Genomic DNA, 22,348 nt, shown 5'->3' with positions numbered 1-22,348 from the left:
GACAGATGGCGCTAGGAGAGATCGCGATCGGTACAAAAACGAGGATTCTCGATTCCAAGGGGGAATGACCGAGTGGCCTTGATGGAAAGGACTCGACCGGCAACCGGCACTCTACCCAAGGAATCCGAGACGTCGAAGTGATTTTTTAGCGCCACTTAATAAAAGTCATTTGTTAAAATACGCGATTGTCTGCATTTAAATATAAATCGGGTGACAAGAGTCGGTTGCCGCTGTGGCAACACATTCAAATAAATGTTGATGTTGGGTTACCTCTGAGTTGTCACCTCTGATACAGGACGGACGGGTGGAACGATGACAATTAACAGGATGCGCTCCAGAGCGTTTTTCACAAAAAACCCCGTATGTTTGCAATTTTCCCCTTTATGATTGCAAATTTCTCGTCCCCGACTCCAATGAATATCCCCGAATGAATTTCAAATTTTCAATTTCAGTTTCAATTTCCCCCGAACGGTTGAAATGTTCCCTTGTATGATTCGAAACCCTGTACAACAAGTTCTTGGGGTTCATAATTTGCCATAAAATTAATAGAAACACAAAGAGTTTCTGATGGATAATCCTTTGTTAAAAAAAAGAAATTGCTCAATTGATACACTGGAATCGTTTGCATTTAAAGACCTCCGGTTAGACAGTTCTAACCACACATTGCCTACGTGACAGGAAACAATCCACCAAACTAAACACCAAAAGACGCATATATTGATGAAAAATATTATTTACTTCCTCGATAAATGATTCACTTTCACCACTAGCAGAAGGGGGGGAGGCAGAGCTGGAGGATATTACCGATTCGGGGACCGGGTTTCGTTTACCACCCCAAAAAGTGGGACCATTTTTTGTGCTTCCGGCCATGACCGTACCTTCCCGTTCTCCTTTCCGTTTAACTGATTTTACTTTGATATTTTCCTTACCAGCAGCCGGTAACGGATGGGCAAGGGATCGGATAGAAAACATAAGCAAACAATCCGAAACGGTTCGAAACAGCAGGAAAATTTATTTCCTTCCCCATTTCCTCGTCCGAATACCCGACTCCGGCACTAGAGAACGGATGACTCAAAGCGACGTAATTTAAGAATTTGAGACTTTTTAGCCACCACTGCCGCTAGCAGCGCTGCTCCAATACCGCGAGTCAGAGTGGCGCTGGAAATTCAATATTGTTTCGTACCCGTCTGTCGGTTTCACGCAGAAAAGACGCAGAAAAGATTCTTACACCGCCCGAAGGGCAGTTTTTCCAATCCCAATCTTAACCCGATTCACCTTCCTTGTTGCTTTTCCGGGGGAGTGTGTTTTTTTGTTTGTTTGTTGGTACTCTATGGCGGTTCTGTCTACGCGTCTCCATCTCTTCTGCAGTTTGGTTTGAAATATTTATGACGGTGGTACACATTTCAAAAATTCACGTCCCCAGCAAGCATAGCCTACTGCTGCTGCTGCTGGAAGAATTGGATCCGGGTTTGTATCCAGGGCCGCCCCAAAACAGCAGCCAGGAATGTTTACTTATTCGTAATAAAAATATGAAAAATAGAAACACACCGTTGAACCATTTTTCCAGGAATGTGGACGGGCTGTGTAGTTACGGTGGTACGGTATCACCGACCCGGGGCCGACCCGGTATACCGAGGTTAAACACACACCGATTTGGACACCGGAAACACAGCGCGGAAGATGGGCCACCATCGCTACCGGAAGATCGGCCCGCCGTTCGGGTGGCCGGTTCGTGTCGGTTGTGGAAAGGGTTGGGGAGTGAGGAACAACGGAAAAAGGGGAAATAATTCCGGAATTCCGTCGCCTTCCCAACGAGCGCGAGCGTTATTTTGCTGCAGTGCTAGGAAAAACGGCTTACGACTGGTTTTATGAATAGGAAAAATTGCGCCTAACCGTGTGGGCGCCCGGTTTGGCCGTTACGATCGTGCAAAAGAATTGCATGAAGGCAGGGGCAATTTTTGCGCGAAAAATCACACTAGCTCCCGGAACATACACGGCTGTATGAGGAAATTTCTATCATCCCAACGGAAAGGTGCGAATAGGGGGAATAGAAAGGGAAAAGAAAGACGTCTTGTAGCCAAATGCCAAATAAGAAGGAAGGGAGGATTGCATTAGGGGCAAGGTTTTGGCAAGGCGGGACGGATGAATAATGGCAAAGGAAAACTTGTTGCTCGAGCAAAGAGTGTTTTCCCAAGCCCAGGCTAGCCCGGCCCGGGTGGCCGCACCGAGCGCAATGATGGGGAAATGGAATGCATGCGCATGGAAAAGGTTCGGGGTGACCAGGTAGCCGTAGCGGCAGGTGGATGCAAGTAGTATGGACCCATTAATGGCTGAGCAAAAGAATGGCTGAGGAGGCCCGTGCCAAGCGCACTCGGTTGGAAGAAAAATGAAGACAGCAAAATGAAAAATGCATGAATATGAAATGTTCTACATTTTCAGGGCAGTTTTCTTGCAGGGAAGCACGGCGATGGGTGATGGGTGAAACCCGCCAGCGGATCGCACCGGTAATGGCGTGAAGAAAGTGAAAGAAGGAACCGACGCTGCCGGAAGGAACGCAAGCAAAAATGGTTTCCTCCTACGCACGTAAGATTACTTCCCCCCACATTTCCCTTCTCGGTTGGGGGGTACGGGAGGAAGCGACATGTTGGCATGATGGCAAGCGGGGAACGAGGTCGGTTTCACACTGATTTTAATATTTTATCAACTTTACTTTTGCTGCTTCATTCTAAATTTGCGTCAAAGCTCGGAATGCAGATTGCATTCCAGCGCGCCCGTAAGGGAATGGCGGTGTTACCGGGCGGTGCTACGAACCGGTAACAATGCACTTGACTTTTACACTGCGAGACAACAAAACCAGGGGGCACAAGGCGGGAAGCGAAATAAGGAAAATAAAACCTATGACAATACATGATCTGGTGGAACCGCATACCGGCAAAAGATGGGAAATCTGTACCACCACGCGGGAACGCGGAACCCCAACGCGCGCGAAGATGATGCGGGATGTGGGGCCCACTTAAGTGGTGTGCCGTTGAGACATATGCAACACCAGGCGGGTTGATTGGCGGTGGTCCGGTGAGTAGATTACAGAAAACCCCCTTAATGGCTTCCTTTTTTTTGGGAGGCGGGGGGGGAGCTGCTTCGGTACTATTTGCGCCGTGTCTCGATCACGCTGTCAGATGCCGATTGTGCCATTGTTTTGCCTGGCAGGTTTTGTACACCGGTTCTTCGACAGAACTATGCCACGAGGTGTCAAAATGGGCAACGGAAATTGTTTTGCAGCATCGCGCAATTGGACGGTAATTACGACAAGAAGGGGTACAGGGTTTGACAAGGGTTGAAGTGTGTCTTGCATAGTTAATCTCTTTGCTGCACTTCCGATAAGCGAATTAAGTTTAGACTTTAGAAATACTTCGCTACTATAGAGTGGAAGAAAACTGCTCCAATTTATGATATTATTTATATAATGGAGATGAATTTTCAGGTTTGTTTTTAATTATCTTTTAATTTAAATGCTTTTAACATCACCAGATATACGGCCTGGCCGCTCTAACGATAATAATAAAAAAAAACATCACCATAGAGCAAGATTCATAAACGCCTGGAAGTATGCAATCAACAGTTTTGATACAGCACCTGCAGCAGGTAACAGGGTCATCTTTAAAATACTGTCGTGCATTATCGTCTAAAACCAACGTAAGATTTTTAACAAGAGTAATACTTTCAGAGAGATGTCTAAGTGCCTGATTGAGGCGTTTGGCAGTTTATTTAACTAACGAGTTTCACTAATTGCTGTTAAAATTATTAACGACTAACAATAGCTTAGAGAAATATAACTAGTCGTCTCTGTCTACTGTAGGGATCCTGGGCCGTCCTGAGTACGTACCCTTTGGATACGAAAGGGTGGCAAAGGAGTCATAATGTACTTGACCATTTCTCTGATACTTTGTTAGTCGACTACAGCCAGTTTTGCGATGATAAACAGCAACTGAAATCTCCGTGCCTTCTGTCCATTAGGTGATCCTCAAAGAAACCTTGTCGTGACTATAATTTCGTTGAAGCAATTAATAGCAATTTATATTCTTATATAGTTCTTAATATGCTTCAAGCTGCTACGACATTTTAGAAAGTTATTTGTCAAGGTGAGTCTACTAGAATTAATATATTTGGACCTTTCTGAAGGACAATTTTAAGTAGCTCAGTTATTCCAACCCAATTCTATTATTCGTTTTCCTTTTTTCTAGATGATCTGCACCTGTCGACACTGCCATGACTAGATTGTTTGGTGTAATTCTCATAAAGTGATCTACTCACCGTAGTCTTATAGTTCGCAGTAGCTTCTGCGTGATCTAGAAGCTATCTAGTAGTGATCTAGTAGTGATCGAGTAGCTTCTGCGTAACTCATACCGAGACGTACTAATATTAGGAGATTATTTCTATGGAATGCAAGTTTTCTTAGTGTCAGATACATTCTGAGCCTCGAAGACGTAGGTGCGTTCAATTGATCAACTTGTCAACTTCAATTGAATCAACTTGTAGCTCTCTGTAGACATACTCCGCAAGAAGACATTCCTTTGTTATTATGCCAATTGAGCCTTTTTAGTCCCTGAAGAGGTTAACTGTTAAGGTGTGGATTAATATTGCTAAACCTTTTCGATCAATTCTTTATCGTTGCAAATTGACTGCTATATTGCTTGTAGTTGCCATTTGTGGTCCTTCTTTTCTTACCACCATCCTTGGCCGGCTAAGCGCCATTGAGTACAGCAGACATTTCCAACATGAATGCTACAAACAGCATCCTTTCCATTCGTCTGCACAATAGTTTTGTTTTCCAATGGTTCAAACATTTGCACTCCGTAGCACCCCTATCAGTGGAAAACAAATGACACAACACTCAACCGTAATCCATCGTCTACGGTAACGCGGTCCAGACCGTGGCCGTGGTGTTTTTGCTCGCTCTACTTGTTGCTACATATCCGCAGCAGAAACATTTTCGCTCGCGCGAATGACGCAGATTCGTAATCTAATCCTGAAGCATGGCGTGGCCAGTTCGGTACCTCGCAGCAAACCGATCGTTGATTGAGAAGGCAAAGTTTAATTTGCTTAAAGATTTTTCATGTCCCTCGCTGCTCTCGTAGGCCTCGGGGGGGCAGGTGGGTTGGAGGGGAAACAATCTTCCGGCCGAGGGGGGGGAGGCTGGGTTCATGCGAAGGGCAGCTTAGAAATCACCGTGTCAGCCCTTTCCCGGTCCGGTAGGGTGATGCTCCACTCATCGTACGGTCCTTTTCGTACATGCGCTTTGTCTCTAGGGGCGCAACGAAATGGCCGGCCCGAAACACTTACGGCCAAAACAAATGTCTTGCGATAAATTATCCGCTTTACAAATTGTTCGACCCGTTGTCCGGCGAACTGTTTGATGGCAAGTACGGTGGATGCGTGCCAGGGGGAAGTCGCGATGGGTTTTCATTCTTCTTCGTTCTTGTACCGTTGCTCCTTCGCCAGTGCCGTTTCTCCCCACGAAGTCATCGCCGGGCGTACGCGTTGGGCCTTTACCATTTTTTTTCCTCATGCTTCTCGCTGGGTGTGCTCGGGGTTTTTTTTTTCGTCGAGAAATTGATCTGTGGTCAGCACCAACCGTTGCCCTGAAGGCCCCGTCGTTCGGACTGCGGAGACGGTGGTGTCGTCTCGGTATGGAACGACGTTCTTGCATCGACTCTCGCCCGGCAGCTTGATGGACAAGAGCTCCATGATCCGGAGTCATCCCGGGTGCCAGGAACATAAAACAAAACAACCGAAGAAAAAGCTCGCACATAAAGCGAAATGTAAAGCAAAGCCAAGGCGCAATGTCGTGAGAAGGCAAAACGCACCGCAAACGCTCGCGAGCGAAGCAAACGCACGGTGGAACGGGTCAGGTGATCTAGAAGTGGGTAAGCAAACGAAACGAAAACAGAACTAAAGCACGCCGGATGGAAAGGGGATTTGGGCGTAAAGGGAGTGGGATACCACACGGGACCACCCAAAGGCGCGAGAGCTCGTAAAATCGGGAAGGTAGAACGCGAAGACAGTGGACAACGCAAGCGGGAACACCTCAGCTCCAGTATAAGCGGACGCGTTCTGCCAAAGAGTGTGTGTGTTAGAATAGTTTTGGATAGCTGACAGTGTTTGCACGTCCGCTCGGAATGCTGTGGCCAGCAGTGTGGAGGGCTCTCTGGGACTTCTGCGATCATACGTCGGTGAAGGGATAGGGAGAAAAAAAACCAACAAATCCTCCTGATGCCTCTGTGCCAGAATACTCATCTTCCAAGGAGTTGCCATACATGACATGGACCCTACGCTCGCATCCTCCCTCTCAGCTCCGGTGATGCTACTCCCTGCGCCCAGCTGCCATTAGAAGCCCATTATCTATGATGTTCATTGTGTGAGAGAATCACGTTCGGTGCCGGGAATTATGCGAACATTTTTGTCTGTGAGGCATGATTTTCTCACATGCTTCGGAGCATACTCGGAGCATACTTGGAGGGATGCGAATAGCATTATCGAGCGCTGATTGATGGCGCATTTTCACCGATCACGTGAATGCGCCGGTGGTGAATGTAAGAGCAGCGCATCCATATGCGAAAGGAAGAGCTTTGTTTTTCGCATTATAAATTGATACATTGTCGGGGCTAGGTGAGTTGGGGTTAATTCTTAACAAGGGTGTGAAAAGAATGTTCCTGCATTGGAGAGTGGGTAAGTGAAGTCTCGTTTGCTCAATTTTGGAATGACTACATAAATGTAGACGAACTTATAGCACTCACTTTAAACTATTACTGATTTCTGTAACCATTGCAGTTCTAGTTAAATATCAATTCTGCAACGTGTGGATTGTTTCAAACACTTGTTTGAAAAGGAATGTAGCGTTGGGAATTTGGACCTGCAGAAAAGTAGCTTCGTAGACCACCGATGTATGTTGATCGTTTATTTAGAATCTTTAGACGAACATATCAATGCGTTCTCTACATCTTAATTGATGCTCCAAATATCGCTTCTATGTCTAAGTGAATGGTCGGGATAAACTAGAAGCATTAGGTCGTCCGAAGTTATTCTTATTACTCCAGGAGCCTGTTTAATTACGAGGACTTTTTCTTATTCTTGGCCTGCATGCACATCGTGATGACTTGGCCAGTTCGCCAGTTCAGTAAACTCAGTCCCGGGCTGCACCGAATCTCCGACGATTTCGACTCCATTTGAACCGGCATCTTCATCACGTGCCCTAACCATCGTATCCTTTTGGCTTTGCCATCATCAAATAGCACAGCGAAATCGTGGTTTATTCTCCTGCTCCGCTCAAATACGCCAAAGATAGTCCTTAGCACCTGCCATTCGAAAATAGCGAGTGCATTGGCGTCCTCCATCAGCATAGTTCTTTACGTGGTATCATGCTCCAATACTCAATGTTGAAATGTTGGATTGGATATGAGTTATCCTACAATTCTACTTGAATATCATCCCTGCTCAAGCCAACAGCCAACAGGGTATCTGTTGATGAGTACTATCATTCGGAATTAATCCTTTTTATATCCGACATGTCTCTGGCTCTTCTGGCTCAGGCTGTAATTAACTTAAGGAAGATGGATGCAGAAGGTTCTATCTTCGAATCGTGGAAGGCCTCCATAATCGCGAATTTCAAGAATAGACAAACGAACTCGTCTTTCTGAGCTTGAACTTTTATGTCAGCTGAGATCTCTGAACGTTCTGCCGATCATATTACCAAAGCCTACTATAATTGATATTCTGGGAGGCATGAGACTTAGATGATCCTTAGGCTACGGTAACCTAAGTTGATTAGATCATTATTGAGATCAAGATCATTATCAAGATATCGATCGGCTTTTTTATTCAATAAAGGACGGTTTATTAAATTATGAGATACGTCAATGTCTTCTATGTCCAGTTAAACTTAGACCAGGATATTCATAGAGAAGGGCCTAGTATGGATACAAATAAATTATAGTCTTTGGTATTGGTATTTATATTATACGGTATTTGTAATTGTTTTTAACCGGATGTTTCCAAAATTCCACGGTAATTAAATTTAGTTCCAAACGAGAGGATAGTAAATAATGCCACATAAATAACAAGTGGACACAAAGAGAGAAATAAATACTGTTGAATAAATGATAACATCTAAATCTAGTTTGGAGTTCTAGTCCCATTTTAACCATGAAAGCACCAAACCGACACCAGTGGGGGGGAGGAGAATAAAGCAAACACAATAAAGTTCTCCAATATTTCAGCACCCCTAACAAATTGTACGCATTCTAACACATCACCTGCGTTGCCGTGCGCGCGTCGGTACCATTCCCTTCCAATACCCGGTGGTCTGCCGGCCCTCCAGCTTTGACGGTTTCACATTAATAATACATAAATTTTACAGCGCACTCATAGGTTCCGCGATGCTGCCACGAACCCGGGGTGAGGATCCTTCCCGAGCTTTACACTAATAGCTACATTGTTTCGCGCCCCGATGATGGTCCATTACGTGTGGCAATAAATTGTTGCGCCGGGTTGCGGACGCAAAAACGCATCGCCGTCCAATAATTCACTCGTGCACGGCAGCTGCATTTTAAGCCTGCCGTTAACGTTCGGGATCGGGGCAAAAAAAAAAGAATCTCAAGAATTACACGCACGCATGCACGCACAAAAGGGGCCCAGCAGCCGGCGAACTCTGTGTGTGTGTGCCATCCGTACTGGTTCTATCGATCATTTTCTTAATTTGGTTTCCCGAATGTCTCGAATGTGAAAATCTAGCAAAGGAAGGTAAGGTTCCCCGTTTTTTTCCCCCGGGGTTGCCGCTTAACTCATTTAGCTCTATTCGTCGTACAAGGAGCTAGACCTCCCTTCGGGCGGCCACGTTCCGATGGTTAATATGCGTTTTGGGTAATGCACCCTAATATTATTATAATTAGCTGCGTTTTTTTACCTTTCTCCCCTCTCCAGTCCTGCTTCCCGATCATCGATCAAGCCGCCGATCTAAACGATCTGCTTGCGCAGCTCGCACTCGTCAAGCCGCTCAACCGTGGCTGCTTCCCCCTGAACGTTCCTGCGATGGAATCTCGCGTCCCGCAAGGGGGAAAGTGACACCGGAAAGAAGTGAGTAAAACAAAATTATACACGAACAACAATTTGTACCACATGAAAACGCTCACGCGAGTGGCTGGGCGCTACGCAAGGGCAAAGGATGCATTGGTTTGGTGTGGCCGGTACCTTACCGTGTGTTGCATGTGCGTTGTCACCGAAATTTTGGGTTTATTTTTATTCAATTTCTCCTAGGACCCCTATTCTTCGTTTGCATTGAGCCTTTTTATAGCAAAAAGAAAAAGGGGTAGGGAAATGAGCCCACCGGGAACCATAGTTAAGGTCCGTCGAGAGGTGTGTGCGCCGTTGTCTGCCAGCTTTCTTAATCACTATTAATTGTGATTCATGAGCAGGCGACGTGTTTAAGCTGAGTCGATGTGGCTTTTTGGTTGTTTGGTCGATTTGGAAAACCTGGTGGGAAAACGGTTCGCAGCAGGAATGCACGGGCGAAGGTGGCAAAGAGGAAGCGGGAATGTTGAAACGAAGCAGGCCGTGGAGCGAGAATTTCGAGTAAGGGGAGATTTTTTAATTGAGGGTACTTAAAAGTTTTTGTATATACACTCGGTCACTCGCCGGTCGGCACACACACGCTGGTGCTTTACTATGGTTTTGCTCAGTGGACGCCTTGTACCCGCTTGTAACTGTCACACAACTGGCGGTTCCACTGGTGGTTCTTTTATGGTTCCCCTCGCCGCAGCTCTCCCAAAACATTCGCCCTTTTTCTGTCTGATTTGTTCTTTTTCGTTTTTAATTCTTTTTTTGCTTCTCGTTCTCCACCTCAACACACACACACGCCGGACAAGCGCGTTGTTGTTAGGCGGTACACCACCATAACTGTCACTTGTAATGTTTCCGTTTTTTTTGCTGTGGTTGCTACGACCCTTGGCTAGCACTTTCGGTTGTCCGTAGCGTTGCGCGCGGGTATATATCCTTAGACGACGTTGTCGTGGAGCTCGTTTTAACTGCGTTACGATCGTTGTTCACACTGATGGACATCTGGAGCATAAAACCGTCGCCGTGCATACCTTCCCACCTTCACAAACGCACCTTTCCTTTGCGAGACGCCCGTTGTCCGTTTCTTTTTTTTGTTAGATTGGATTTGGCTCTAGCTAAACCAGGTCTTCTCGGGTGGGCGCGGACATGGACGAATGGAATGGTCCCTCGATTCCTGGAGTTCTGCGGAGTTGCGCGTCAGGGTCAATGGTTTGGACGTCACTTCTGCTGTGACGGCATGTTGGGCATTGTCGCACGTTCAAGTTCACGCCATGTTCGCTGAGAACCGTAGCCCCGCGTTATACTGGAATGCGCATGAAGCCGTACCGCTGAGATCAAGATCAATCACGAATGTGAGCCGTTAGTGTCAAGGCGTGGTGATGTAAGACGCCGATCAGCACGGTATGCGGGGGATAGCAGATATGTGCGGGCGGTGGCTCAAGCAAGTTATTTCCCGCATCTTGTACTGGAAGACGGTGTCCATCCTTGGAAATAAACCGTTTCTGCCCCGTTTTGGATAGTTTTATACAAAACTTGAATGGTTTTGTAGCAATTGGGAAGAAATTAAGCATCACATAGATGGGTTTTGTGTTAATCAGCAGAGAAAACTTTTGAATGAAGGCAAAAAGTAAAGAAAATAAACTATAAACTCTAATGAGGCATAAACAAAGGCACCATACGCAAGGAGTAGTTAGCTAATGAACAACAAAAAATTTCTTCAAAAATAAATTTTGGATGAGTTATTTAAAAAATTAAAAATATTTAATAATTAGTCATACTGTAATACCGTGATAACGAAAAAAATTATTATGGATATTTGTTATCTTTCTCTGATATGTTGTGTTATCAATCCTGGTCACGGCACCATAAATTAAATCACGGGGTTAGGTCACGGCGCGCTAATCGTTAAATTGTTTATTGCCATGGATAGGTGATTTTACAATTTTTAATTCATTCTTTTTGTGGTTTTTATGTTGAGGTGATTAAAAGACGAGACAATTATGTGTTTTGATATTTTTTTTGTCGAAATCGAGTGTGGAATTGAAGATAGATTGAAAAATAATATTTTGTTACCAACTGTAGAGTGCTACTTATCCACAATTTTTCAGCTTTTAAATAAAGCTATTTCTAAACATTGTTGCCGCCACCTCCAAACAAGCTCCACTGATAATGTGTTTGATTTCCATTGGAGCTTATTTTATTATTACGATTCACGTTCGACCTTCCCCGGATGAATAGAGCGCTAGCGCATGTTTCACGAACAAGCATTACACAATGCACCTCATTTTACACTTATTTTAACCACTTATCTTTTGCCGAGACAGCATGTTGGTATGTGCCCCCTTAGTGCCGGGGATGAGACAGTTCGAGGCTTTCAAACATAACCGTCGATTTGGCTCCGAGAGCAGTTATGGTTTTATGGTGTTTTGAAATCGTTAAACTTTACGATTGTTTGCGTTCTGTGGGTTGTGTGTTGCCAATGAGAGGGTCGAAATACGTGGACGATCGCAAGCCGCAGTGCTGGAAGAAGCAGCGGTGGGATTACTCGCGAATGACGCACCACCATGCGGGACGTTCTCATTCTCCAGCATCTTGGTGGTGCGGTCACCAGCATCCGAAGGACTGGCCCGGGGATCTCCCCGGGAAGGGGATGGGTGCGCAAGAATCGAATGTGCTGGCTGCTTCCGCCGTTTACCTTTCGGGCTGCCAGTGGAATGGTTGCGCCGTCCGGAATGCAAGTTTGCCGAGTGCTTCGGCGATGATTTACTGGTCACCCCGTGACCTGACACGTACGCGTTGTTCCACGGTACGAGCGTTTGTTATTTTTGTGTTCTTCCATCGCGTCCTGTCCAACGGCTTCGTGTTGCTGCGCAGCACGTGAAACAACAGCAATTTCCAATGGTTCCCCCGTCCTCATCGAATGGGCTCCGAAGGTGTGAGAGCAATTCGATTGCGTTGTGTGGCCTGGCCTTCACTATCGACCGACGGAATGGACCGTACAGGGACAACGACACCTGCAGCTAGAAAACAATATTTCTTAAAACAAGAAATAAAACCTGGCACGATAAAGCAACAAAAAAACTAGAGCAAAAGCAATGGAGAAAGAAGCGCAGAAATTCAACACCTCTTCGCAAATGCAATGTTTTCGATTTTGGAAAATTACCCTCGGGACCGTAATGTTGTGGGGGACACGTTGCTGTTTCTCCCGTACAGTACAGCAGGGATCTTAATATTTCTAGTCCTTGCAGAATTGGCAGCCCGAGGGTGAAGTTTGCTTTTGGAGACACAGTTTTGTTTTCGTTCGGTACCTTATCGAGTGTTGCTATTCAGTGGGACGAAAGACGGCATAATCAATAACCAAAAGAGGGAAGTTGGTTTCGAGAACCTAAACAAGTTCTAAGTGAGTGGAATGTTCTGAAGGTTCGCTATGGAAATTTAAACTCTCGGTCGTTTGCTGATTGAATTCTGTTACTATGACGTACATGCTTTTCGAAGAAATTTAAAATTAGTTCAGGAATAAATTTAAGTTCATTGATAAAATACAAGAAAAAAAAGCATGTTCGTGTGGATTTATTTTTATAAACAGGACTGGCATTATAAATGCATCAGGTTCGATTGCGTGCAGCAAAGGAATGCTATTTCTGCAGTCCTCCACTTAAGCCTATTTTTATGACTTGCAGGCAGCAGGTCTGTATAATCCACCAATTCAAATTATCAAAGCCGGATTAAATAGTTGAATTGTAAATAGATTTCCAGGAGGTAGAAACATATTTTTAAAAATATCCTAGAGTTCCCAGTGTTTTATGAGTTTTTGGTAAAATATTCATATTTTTTCTATTCAGGGTGCTCACAGTGCGTAAAATAACTGTATGGCTGGCTATTCGTTTTAGGCGTTAAATGTAAAATGGAATTATTAAAAAAGATGTTGTTTCACGATCTTATAAAGTACAAAACACATGTTTTTCGTGATTCGTGGACGTCTTCATAGAAGAGGTCTTGGGAATAATATGATTGTTTTTTTAACAATTTGTAAATTCTGTTTTCATTAGTGTAACGATTAATATAAGGAATCGAAAATTGGTATTAAATTGAATAATAAAATAGTACATACCAGAAATTTTATGGCAATGCTCTGAATATGGCTTTTCTTCAAGCCAAAAACCATTTAAATGACCTGAAATAAAAATATAGAAGAATAAAAAATAATTAACCATATAGTTACGTAAAGGTCTGCATTAAATGCATTTCCCAGTATCGTGTTTTCCCTGGTTCGTTTTTCCTTCGCTGTACAAAATGAAGACGAATGGGCACTTTTGACAGGCCGGAATGCCAGAAGTAAAAAACTATCGATTATTTTAGCAAACTAGACTAAGAGAAACTAAGCAAGAGAAAGTCCAAGCAAGCGTTGAATACTCGCAAGAAAATGTCCGATTGCAGTTGCGATGGAAAAAGGAGTATGTTTTATATTTTTTTACGCCCAACTGCCCGAAAATAAAAAAAAGAGAGCATTGAAGAAAGTTGCCGCTATCTATTTGATCGATGTTTTGGCAGCCGTCCCTAATGTAATCGGATGTTTCGCCACAATCGTAGCTGGACGGCATCGCAGTAGCCCGCCAGCCTGCCCTGTGTAGGCAGCAGCAGTGGCCATGAAGGAACCCAACGCCATCCAAGGCTACATGCAATGCGAGCCTCGTTTGTGGTAAACAACAGTCCGTGTTGCACCGAAGGTTGGTGAAAACAGGAGGCTCCCGGTGTTGCAATATACACACGCCAAGTGCACGTTTTGGTTAAAAGCATTGTTTGAAAACAATTTTATAGCGTACACTTGCATTAGTTTGCCCGGCGCTGTCCCTTGTACCCTGGTGCGTCACGATCCAGTTGCTCCAACTGATATTATGATTTCGTTTCCTTTTGCTTTTTTTGTTGCTGCTTGCTTGCTTTACGACACTTTGAAACGCCATACGCGTGGGGATGGGAGTGACGTACATTCCCGTACTACCAGTGACGATAAACGGTGCACTTTGTGCGGTGCAGTTAACCGATTCCGCTGGCACATGCTGGCTGTGAGCTGTTGTAAAGCGTAGTGGGAAGTATTAGTTAGCATTTTGAAAAGCGTGATTATTTTTGCCCTCTCCGTGCTGGATTTGGATTTTTTTGTTCTCACTCTCTTTCCCGCTTGTTGATAGCTTCCTCCTGGTGGGTCGGAAATAGTTATTATTGTTGAATAATTTGCAGCGAATGCAAATGCAACGTTGTGATTCTTTCGCATCGTTACGCTTCTTGTGATGAATGCTGGTTTCAAAGTGGTGCTTGCTTATCTTTTAGGTAAACGATGCAAAATACTTGCATTTTACTGTTTAGATAAGGTTATGAAGAATGCTTTTCTACTAAGTGCTCGATTGTGTAAAGCGGGTAGTTTATAGTAACAAGGCACGAAAAATGTGAATAGAATTCGAAGTAGAATTAGTTTGCATTGTATTTAAACTTGCAATACCAAGTGAATGTAAACAAAACTGGAAGGATTGATTATACGTTTAATAGGTTAAATATATGTCCTTAAAATTATATTGTAAAAAGAAATATTAATTATTAAAGAAAACAAATAATTTAGGGGTTTTTGCTCTCAAAAATCACGATTTTAATAAATTTTAAGCGGTAGGATGCGAACAGCTAATTATTTAAAATCCTTTATGATCTTTATTTTGTTATATTTTTATACTTTTAATTGTCAAAGCTTATCCCGCAACTAACTGTACACTGTTTGTTCTTTGTGTGCATGCCATCGTGCAGCAAATCACAAATCCATCTCTCTATTAATCGTCATAAATATCACATCATATGATTTATTGAGACGCAGCATCTCACACATGGATTAGCGACTGTCCGCAGGCCAAAATTATAAACCGTGCTAGTCCATCTCACTCTCTCACTCTCATGCAACGCTTGCTCTTCTCGAACAGCGAACGTCTGCTCTGCATTGATGCACTTTCGAGTTCATTAAAACGCATTTCGATTCGCAAGAGAGAACGACAATAGACTGAGCGGAGCATAATTTCCGTGCAGGGGTTTTTTTCTCCGATGTAGTAAATTCATTCATCGGAACGATGCGATGAGAGAAGAGAATATTTATTCGCTCTTTTACACGAAGATTGCCGACGATTGGGATGAATGCATGAATGGTGGAATGAATGCAACAAATGGGTAAACATATTCTACATATTTTTGTTGCAAATAGGGGTAAAATCTTGCGAAAGCTAACGAAACATGTGATTTTAGATAATACGATTGATTTCTTTTATTTATGAGAGGACTTTGCTTATTTTATTAACGCAACAGCAAATTAACAGCTGTTCGTTAAAGAATAAGTTTGTTCAACGATGTTTGAAATTTGTTTTATAGTTATTTTCTTTAAATTTTTTTAATAATTTCCAGAAAGAGTGAAACTAAGAATTGTCAAATATTACAGTAAAATATTCATCACTTTGCACCAGAAAAACCTGTTTTAAAATGCCATTCATTGATGCTTTCCGAGCGCATGAACCATCCACGAATGAGAGAGCGCATGAACCACCATGAAAGAGTGCGTGCGTAACTTCACCGCCGTACGTACAATTCATGCCCAATTCATTACACCATCAACCACCAACGGAAGCGGACGTGCCTGCGCCGGTTTTTCAGCGTGCCTGCTACGTGCGTGAAAGTTACGTGTGCGTTTCGTGCGCGAGGTCAACAAAATTCGCAGCGGAACAGAGAGCAATACTTTGCGAGTGTGTACGTGCGTGTGGTGGGTTTGAAGTTAATACACGAGGTGCGAATCCGCGAAACACGTTAACAAAACAGCAACGAAAAAAAATACCCCATCGTAGTGCGTGTTTGATTCTACATCACTTTTAGCCTGCCCCTATATGTTGCATGTTGCTATGTGGTGTGTTTGGTGGCATAGCACCATAGGAGCAGCACGCGTGTGTGAGTGAAGATTATTTTTAAAAGCAGCAGTTGTGTGTGGGGCCAAGCACAGAAAGTAAAACAAAAAAAGAAATCTCTCGCTCCCAAGCGCCCTACGGCAGGCCAGTTGATTTGAAAGGAAGGAGCAAAAGAAGAAACCTTCGCGTAGTGCCTCAAAACAAAGCAAAAAAACGGTGCGTGTATGCTGGCGTGCTTGTGTGAGTGCGTTTGGAGCGTGCAGGTTTTGTGACAACGGTGTGTGAGGTTGTAGCTTTTTTTTGTTGTTGTTTGTTTGGTGCTGCATGGTGGCCAGCACGCCGAAGAAAGTGAGTGCGTGATCGCGAAGTTGTCGAAGTGAGCGTGTTTTAGGTTTTTTTTCTTCTTCGTTGTACAACGACGGAGGACGACAGCGGAAAACAGTGCCGAACGTAAAAAAGGGTGATATAGTGGAAGATTTTGAAAATCCTCACCAACCGCGGCAGAGTTCTCGTTCGTTGTGCAAAGTCAAGCAAGTGGTGAGAGAAAAGTAGCGAGCGAGTCGATAGATCTAACCTGTTGTGCTTCCTTCGGTTGTCAGGGAAACGTGGCGCGCTTATGAATCGTAGTAAACCGGAAAACCCGTGTGCGCGGTGAAATGCATGCGGCGTGGGAAAATTCCGTGAGCCAGTGAGCGAAGATTTGCTCACCGGTGGAGTCCGTGTGTGAGAAGGGGGGGAAAAAAGATGGCCTTTCGAATGTATGACTGCTGTGTGGTCGAAGTTGAAATCGTGAAGCCCACCGTGATTTGTGAAGACTAAAGCCACCACCCTACGGTGAGGTGGCGGAACAGTGACTGGAAACAGTGCGCTTTGGACGCGTTGGTCGAAGGCGCAACAAGCGGGAAGCACCATAGGAGGACGTGAGTGCGCTCCACCTTCATCCTGGCGGCGGCAGCACGGACGGCGGCGGTCCACCTGCTAACGCTAGCACTGCTCGTGGGTAGTTGGTGCTGTCGGTCGGTGGACGGCCGTGGTAACTTCCTGCGGCACGACGATGCACTGCCGAAGGCGTGCAGCTGGACCGGTGCGATACTGGAAGTATCGCAGGAGAAGCGCTCCGACGAGCTGCAGTGTCGGATCAAAACCATCACCAAGACGGAGAGTCTGCTAGCTAACATAAGTAGTTATCAAATTGATAGGATTAAGTCGCTCAAGCTCGAGTGCAACGACATTATGTTCTTCGAAAGTTCCTTAGAGTCGACGACGACGCCGGGCAACTTTTTGGGCAATCTGCACGGATTGCTGCGGCTGTCGATAGACTACTGCAAGATCAAGTACATACCGGCGCACGCGTTCGCAAACATGAAGGTACTGCGGAGCCTCGCGCTCAGCACGCACAACGTCGACTGGTCGGTGATGAATCTCGAGCTGCATCCGGACAGCTTCCGGGGTTTGTCCGAGCTGAAGGAGATGCACCTGGCGGACAACAACATCTGGAGCCTGCCGGGGGAGGTGTTCTGTCCGTTGCAGAAGCTGCGCGTACTCAACCTCACGGGCAATCGGTTGAGCGATCTGACGCAGCTGATGCTGTCCGACTGGGGCAATGGGCCGACCGAGCCGGGACGTGCTTGTAATACCGGGCTGGAGGTGCTGGATCTTTCCGGTAACGACCTGACGCTGCTGCCGGACAATGGTCTGACGGCGATGCGTTCGCTAAATGCGCTTCATCTGCAACGTAACCTGCTGAAGGAGATCGCCGATCGGGCGTTCGTTGGGCTCGGTACGCTCGAGGTGCTCGATCTGTCCGACAACAAGCTGACCGCGCTGACGCCCGAACTGTTCGTATCGTCGCGCAAGATACGCCAAGTGTATCTGCAGAACAATTCCCTCTCGGTGCTAGCGCCCGGTGTTTTCGAGGGGTTGGATCGGCTGGAAACGCTCGATCTTTCCCGCAACCAGCTGACGTCGACGTGGGTCAAGCGCGACACATTCGCCGGCCAGGTGCGGCTGGTCGTGCTGAACCTCGGCCACAACCAGCTGTCCAAGGTGGACCAGCATGTGTTCAAGGGGCTGTACAGCTTGCAGATCCTGAACCTCGAGCACAACGCCATCGAGTTGCTGGCCGATGGAGCTTTTAGTGATTTGAAGAATTTGCACGCCCTGTTCCTATCGCACAACCGGTTGCGGCAGATCGAGCCGTACCACTTCAGCGAGCTGTACGTGCTGAACCAGCTGATACTGGAGTCGAATCAGATCGCTTACATCCACGAGCGAGCGTTCGAAAACCTGACGCATCTGCACGATCTGAGCCTGAACGATAATCGGCTGGAGGAGATACCGTCCGGCATGAAGAGCCTTAAGTTCCTGCAATCGCTCGACCTTGGCAAGAACCAGATTGCCGAGATTAACAACTCGTCGTTCGAGGGTTTGGAGGAGCTGATGGGGCTGCGGCTGGTGGACAACCAGTTATCGGAAATCTCGCGCGATACCTTCTTCGCACTGTCGACGATCCACGTGCTGAACCTGGCGTCGAACCGCATCCGCCATATTGACCAGTCGGCGTTCAGCTCCAACCCGACGCTGCGCGCCATCCGGTTGGACAACAACGAGCTGGAGGATGTGTCCGGTGTGTTTACCTCGCTTTCGTCGTTGGTGTATTTGAACATTTCCGACAACAACATCGGGTGGTTCGATTACTCACACTACCCGCAGTCGCTCGAGTGGCTTGATATACACAAGAACAACATCACCGAGCTGGGGAATCGGTACGATGTGGGCAACTGGTTCCTGCTCAAAATGCTCGACGTATCGCACAACAAGCTGCGCCAGATCAATGCGAGTTCGTTCCCGCGCAACATCGAGACGATCCTGATGAACAACAACGCGATCGAGGAGATCGCACCGGAAACGTTCACCGGGAAGGAGAGCATCGTGAAGGTGGTGCTGTACGGCAACCGGTTGCGACGGATCGAGATGAGCGCGCTGCAGCTTACACCCTGGCCGGACACGCGCGTCCTGCCGGAGTTCTATCTGGGCGACAATCTCATCCACTGCGACTGCACGATGGAGTGGTTGCAGCGCATCAACGAGCTCGCCTATCTGCGCCAGTACCCGCAGGTGAAGGATCTCGATTCGGTGCACTGTTCGATGGAGCACGGCCGGGGCGAACAGCGGCGTCCGCTGATGACGATGCGCGCGAGTGAGTTCTTGTGTCGGTACGAGGGCCACTGTTTTGCCACCTGCCACTGTTGTGACTTTGATGCGTGCGATTGTAAAATGACGTGTCCGGGGCGGTGTCGCTGCTATCACGATACGGCCTGGGAGTCGAACATTGTTGATTGTGGATCGGCTGGATTATCGCTCGTGCCGGTGAAGATACCGATGGACGCGACCGATATCTATCTCGATGGGAACAATCTCGGTGCGCTTGGGAGTCATGTGTTTATTGGCAAGAAGAAGCTGAAATCGTTGTACCTCAATGGGAGCCGCATTGAGTCGCTGAACAATAAAACGTTTGCGGGTATTCCAGCGCTGGAGGTGTTGCATCTCGAGCAGAACGGGCTGGAGCTGCTTAGTGGCGCTGAGTTTGAGCAGTTGCGCGAGTTGCGGGAGTTGTATCTTCATCGCAACTCCCTCGCGACCGTCGGGAACAAATCGTTCTACTATCAGAAGTCTCTGGAGGTACTCACGATTGCGGACAACAAGCTGACGGGGCTACGCCCCTGGGAACTGTTCCCCCTGCCGAGCGGTGGATCCGAGGGTGCCTACAGGTCCGTTTCGCTCGAAGGTAACGGACTCGACTGTTCCTGCGACCTAATGCCCAAACTGCTCGACTGGCTCGAGCGAATGTTCCGGAGCAATGGGACGGGCGCGTCGGACGAAAACGACTCGCCGGAGGTGGCGAGCTGGGGTGCGTTCCGTTGCGCCGGCGGTAAACCACTGCCGGACGTGATGAAGGACTGCGAGGGACAGCGGCCGGCCGTGGTCCCCGTGGCGACCGCGACCGTACAGCGTACCATCATCAACGAGGACTTCATCGACTACCTGCCATTGTTGATCGCGGTGCTGGCCGGATTGGTGCTCACGATCATGCTAGTCGCACTGGTGGTGCTATTCCGGCAGGACGTGTGCCTGTGGGCCCACGCCCGGTACGGTGTGCGGCTCTGCAAGGATCCGCTCAGCGCGCTCGAGCGCTGCGAGGATAGCGAGAAGCTGTACGACGGTTATCTCGTGTATAGTGCGGCCGATGCCGACCTGGTCACTAGTCAAATCGGCCAGGAGCTCGAGCATCACGGGTACGGTATGTGTCTGCACTACCGGGATGTGCACGGTGGGGCCGGATTTCTTGGCGACACCATGCAATCGGCGGCGGACGCCTCGCGCAAGCTCGTACTGTTTGTGAGCGTGAAGTTCCTGCAGCTGGAGTGGTCCCAGCCCGAGTTCCGGGCGGCACTGCAAGCGGTGCTGGAATTGATACGTCCCTCGCGGAGGAAACAGCGTCTCGTGCTGATCACCTCCGTGCCGGGATCGATGCTTGCGATGGATCCCATCATGGACATCTTGGCGCGGACGTGCACCGTGATAGCGTGGGACGATCGGCGGTTCTGGGACAAGCTGCGTTTCGCAATGCCCGATCTCGGACGGGATGGTGGATCGGTCAATAAAGCATCCCACCGGAAGAACATCAACATTCGCTATACGCCCGCACCCACCAACAACTTGATGGTGGTGGGCGGGATCGGTGCATCGGCCCCCACAGCCACCTGGCCGAAACGGCTCAACTCGGAGGTTTCAATCCAACAGCAGCAACACGCTCACCATCAACAACCTTATCCGGTTCCGCAGCCGCGATCGATTGGTGGGGCACCGCACAGTACTTACACCACGGAGGATGAGGAGCCCTCGACGGCGGGGTCTTCTCCGCAGTACGAGGCACCGACCCATCCCGGCGGTGCACCAACCAGTGGGATGTACCACCATCACCATCCGCATCCGGGTATTGTACAGTACCAGCAGCAGCAGCAGCATTCCGGTGGAGGTACACCACTTCCACAAACTATGCCTCACACGCAGCAGCAACATCACCATCATCACCATCATCCGCATGGGCAGTCGCTTCATCACCATCATCACCATCCGCACGCATACCACACGGGCGGTGGAGGCGGTGTAGGCGCAGCGACCAACTTCAGTAGCTCCAACACTCTCGGCCACGTGTACTCCACCATTCCGGAGCCCCAGTACATGGCCGAGCAGCAGCAGCAACAGCACCGGACCACCGGTACCGTACCGGACGGCAACAATCGGCCGTACTTTGTGTAAAAAATCGCGCTTTTTTCTTTCCCATTCTCTCAATCCCATCTCCTTGCGCGATCCCATGATTCGTGATCATCGTAGTCTTATCGTTCCAATGTTGTTTTGTACAAAATAAAAGAAAAGTAAGTGAAAAATGTCCCCCCTTTCCCATCATGTCCCATGTCATGTCTCCCCCCCTTATCCCTTAAAGGTCGTTATTAATGGTTCCGCGTTCAGCGGACCCAGGCTAGTAGTCCTACTCGTATCGCGCATCGTATGCTTATGATTCCTACTACACACGCTTAGGTTAGGTTCGAATTTATAAAATAATAAAAAAACAAACATTCAACAACATTTAAAAGACACACCGCGTTACATTGCTTTTTGGGGTTGGTTCTGGGTTTGGGAACGGACGGAGGATGTTATGACTTCTGCGAATGCATGTCCAGGGAGAGATTCAACTTTTGGGGTCAGAAAGAAAGAAGCACGCATCATCGTGTTATGAAACAAAATGAAACCCCGCCGATAAGCGGCACGCGGGCTACCAACATGGGCTGCATGATGACAACGAACGATCGGGTTCGGGTTGGTTTTTTCGTTCGATTTCACATTCCAACTGTGGCTGTTCCATCACCATTCACTGCGGTTGATAAGGCGTTTGTTTCAACAGATGGTGACTCTCTTCGCTTCATTTTTTTTGCTCGTGTTTCCCGGCGGTCCCCTAGCAGTCCCCTAGCAGTCCCCTAGGGGTCCCCTAGCGGTCCCACACACCATAATGCGCTGATTGATGAGCGAAGAAAGCGGTTCCGATGGCGCGGGATCAACGCGAGATATGGTGGTTCGTTTGATGTTTCGGGTTTTACGTTTACGAAAGCATGTTTTGACTGATGGACGGGTGCATCGCTTGGAAAGGTACGCGAAATGCGTGTGGCTCTCTGTAACGAGTGTGCTAATCTACGGCGGCAATGCAAATAAACGAAAACGTAAGATTAATCACTGCGGTACGTTGCTACTTTGTGAGT

At 47.2% G+C, this 22,348-nt stretch overlaps 1 protein-coding gene across 1 annotated transcript; it reads left to right on the top strand.

Annotated features, from left to right (window-relative positions):
• Nucleotides 1–17,249: 17,249 nt before the first annotated feature.
• LOC128309740 (toll-like receptor Tollo) lies at nt 17,250–21,660 on the top strand. The gene has a single exon (XM_053046203.1). The coding sequence runs from the start codon at nt 17,265–17,267 to the stop codon at nt 21,351–21,353; it is 4,089 nt and encodes a 1,362-aa protein (XP_052902163.1). The 5' UTR covers nt 17,250–17,264; the 3' UTR covers nt 21,354–21,660.
• Nucleotides 21,661–22,348: the final 688 nt, after the last annotated feature.

The sequence above is a fragment of the Anopheles moucheti genome, chromosome 2 (genome assembly GCF_943734755.1).
Source record: "Anopheles moucheti chromosome 2, idAnoMoucSN_F20_07, whole genome shotgun sequence".
Classification (NCBI taxonomy): Eukaryota; Metazoa; Arthropoda; class Insecta; order Diptera; family Culicidae; genus Anopheles; species Anopheles moucheti.
Note: the sequence above shows the minus strand (reverse complement) of the source record. Positions and strands in the feature narration are given on the sequence as shown.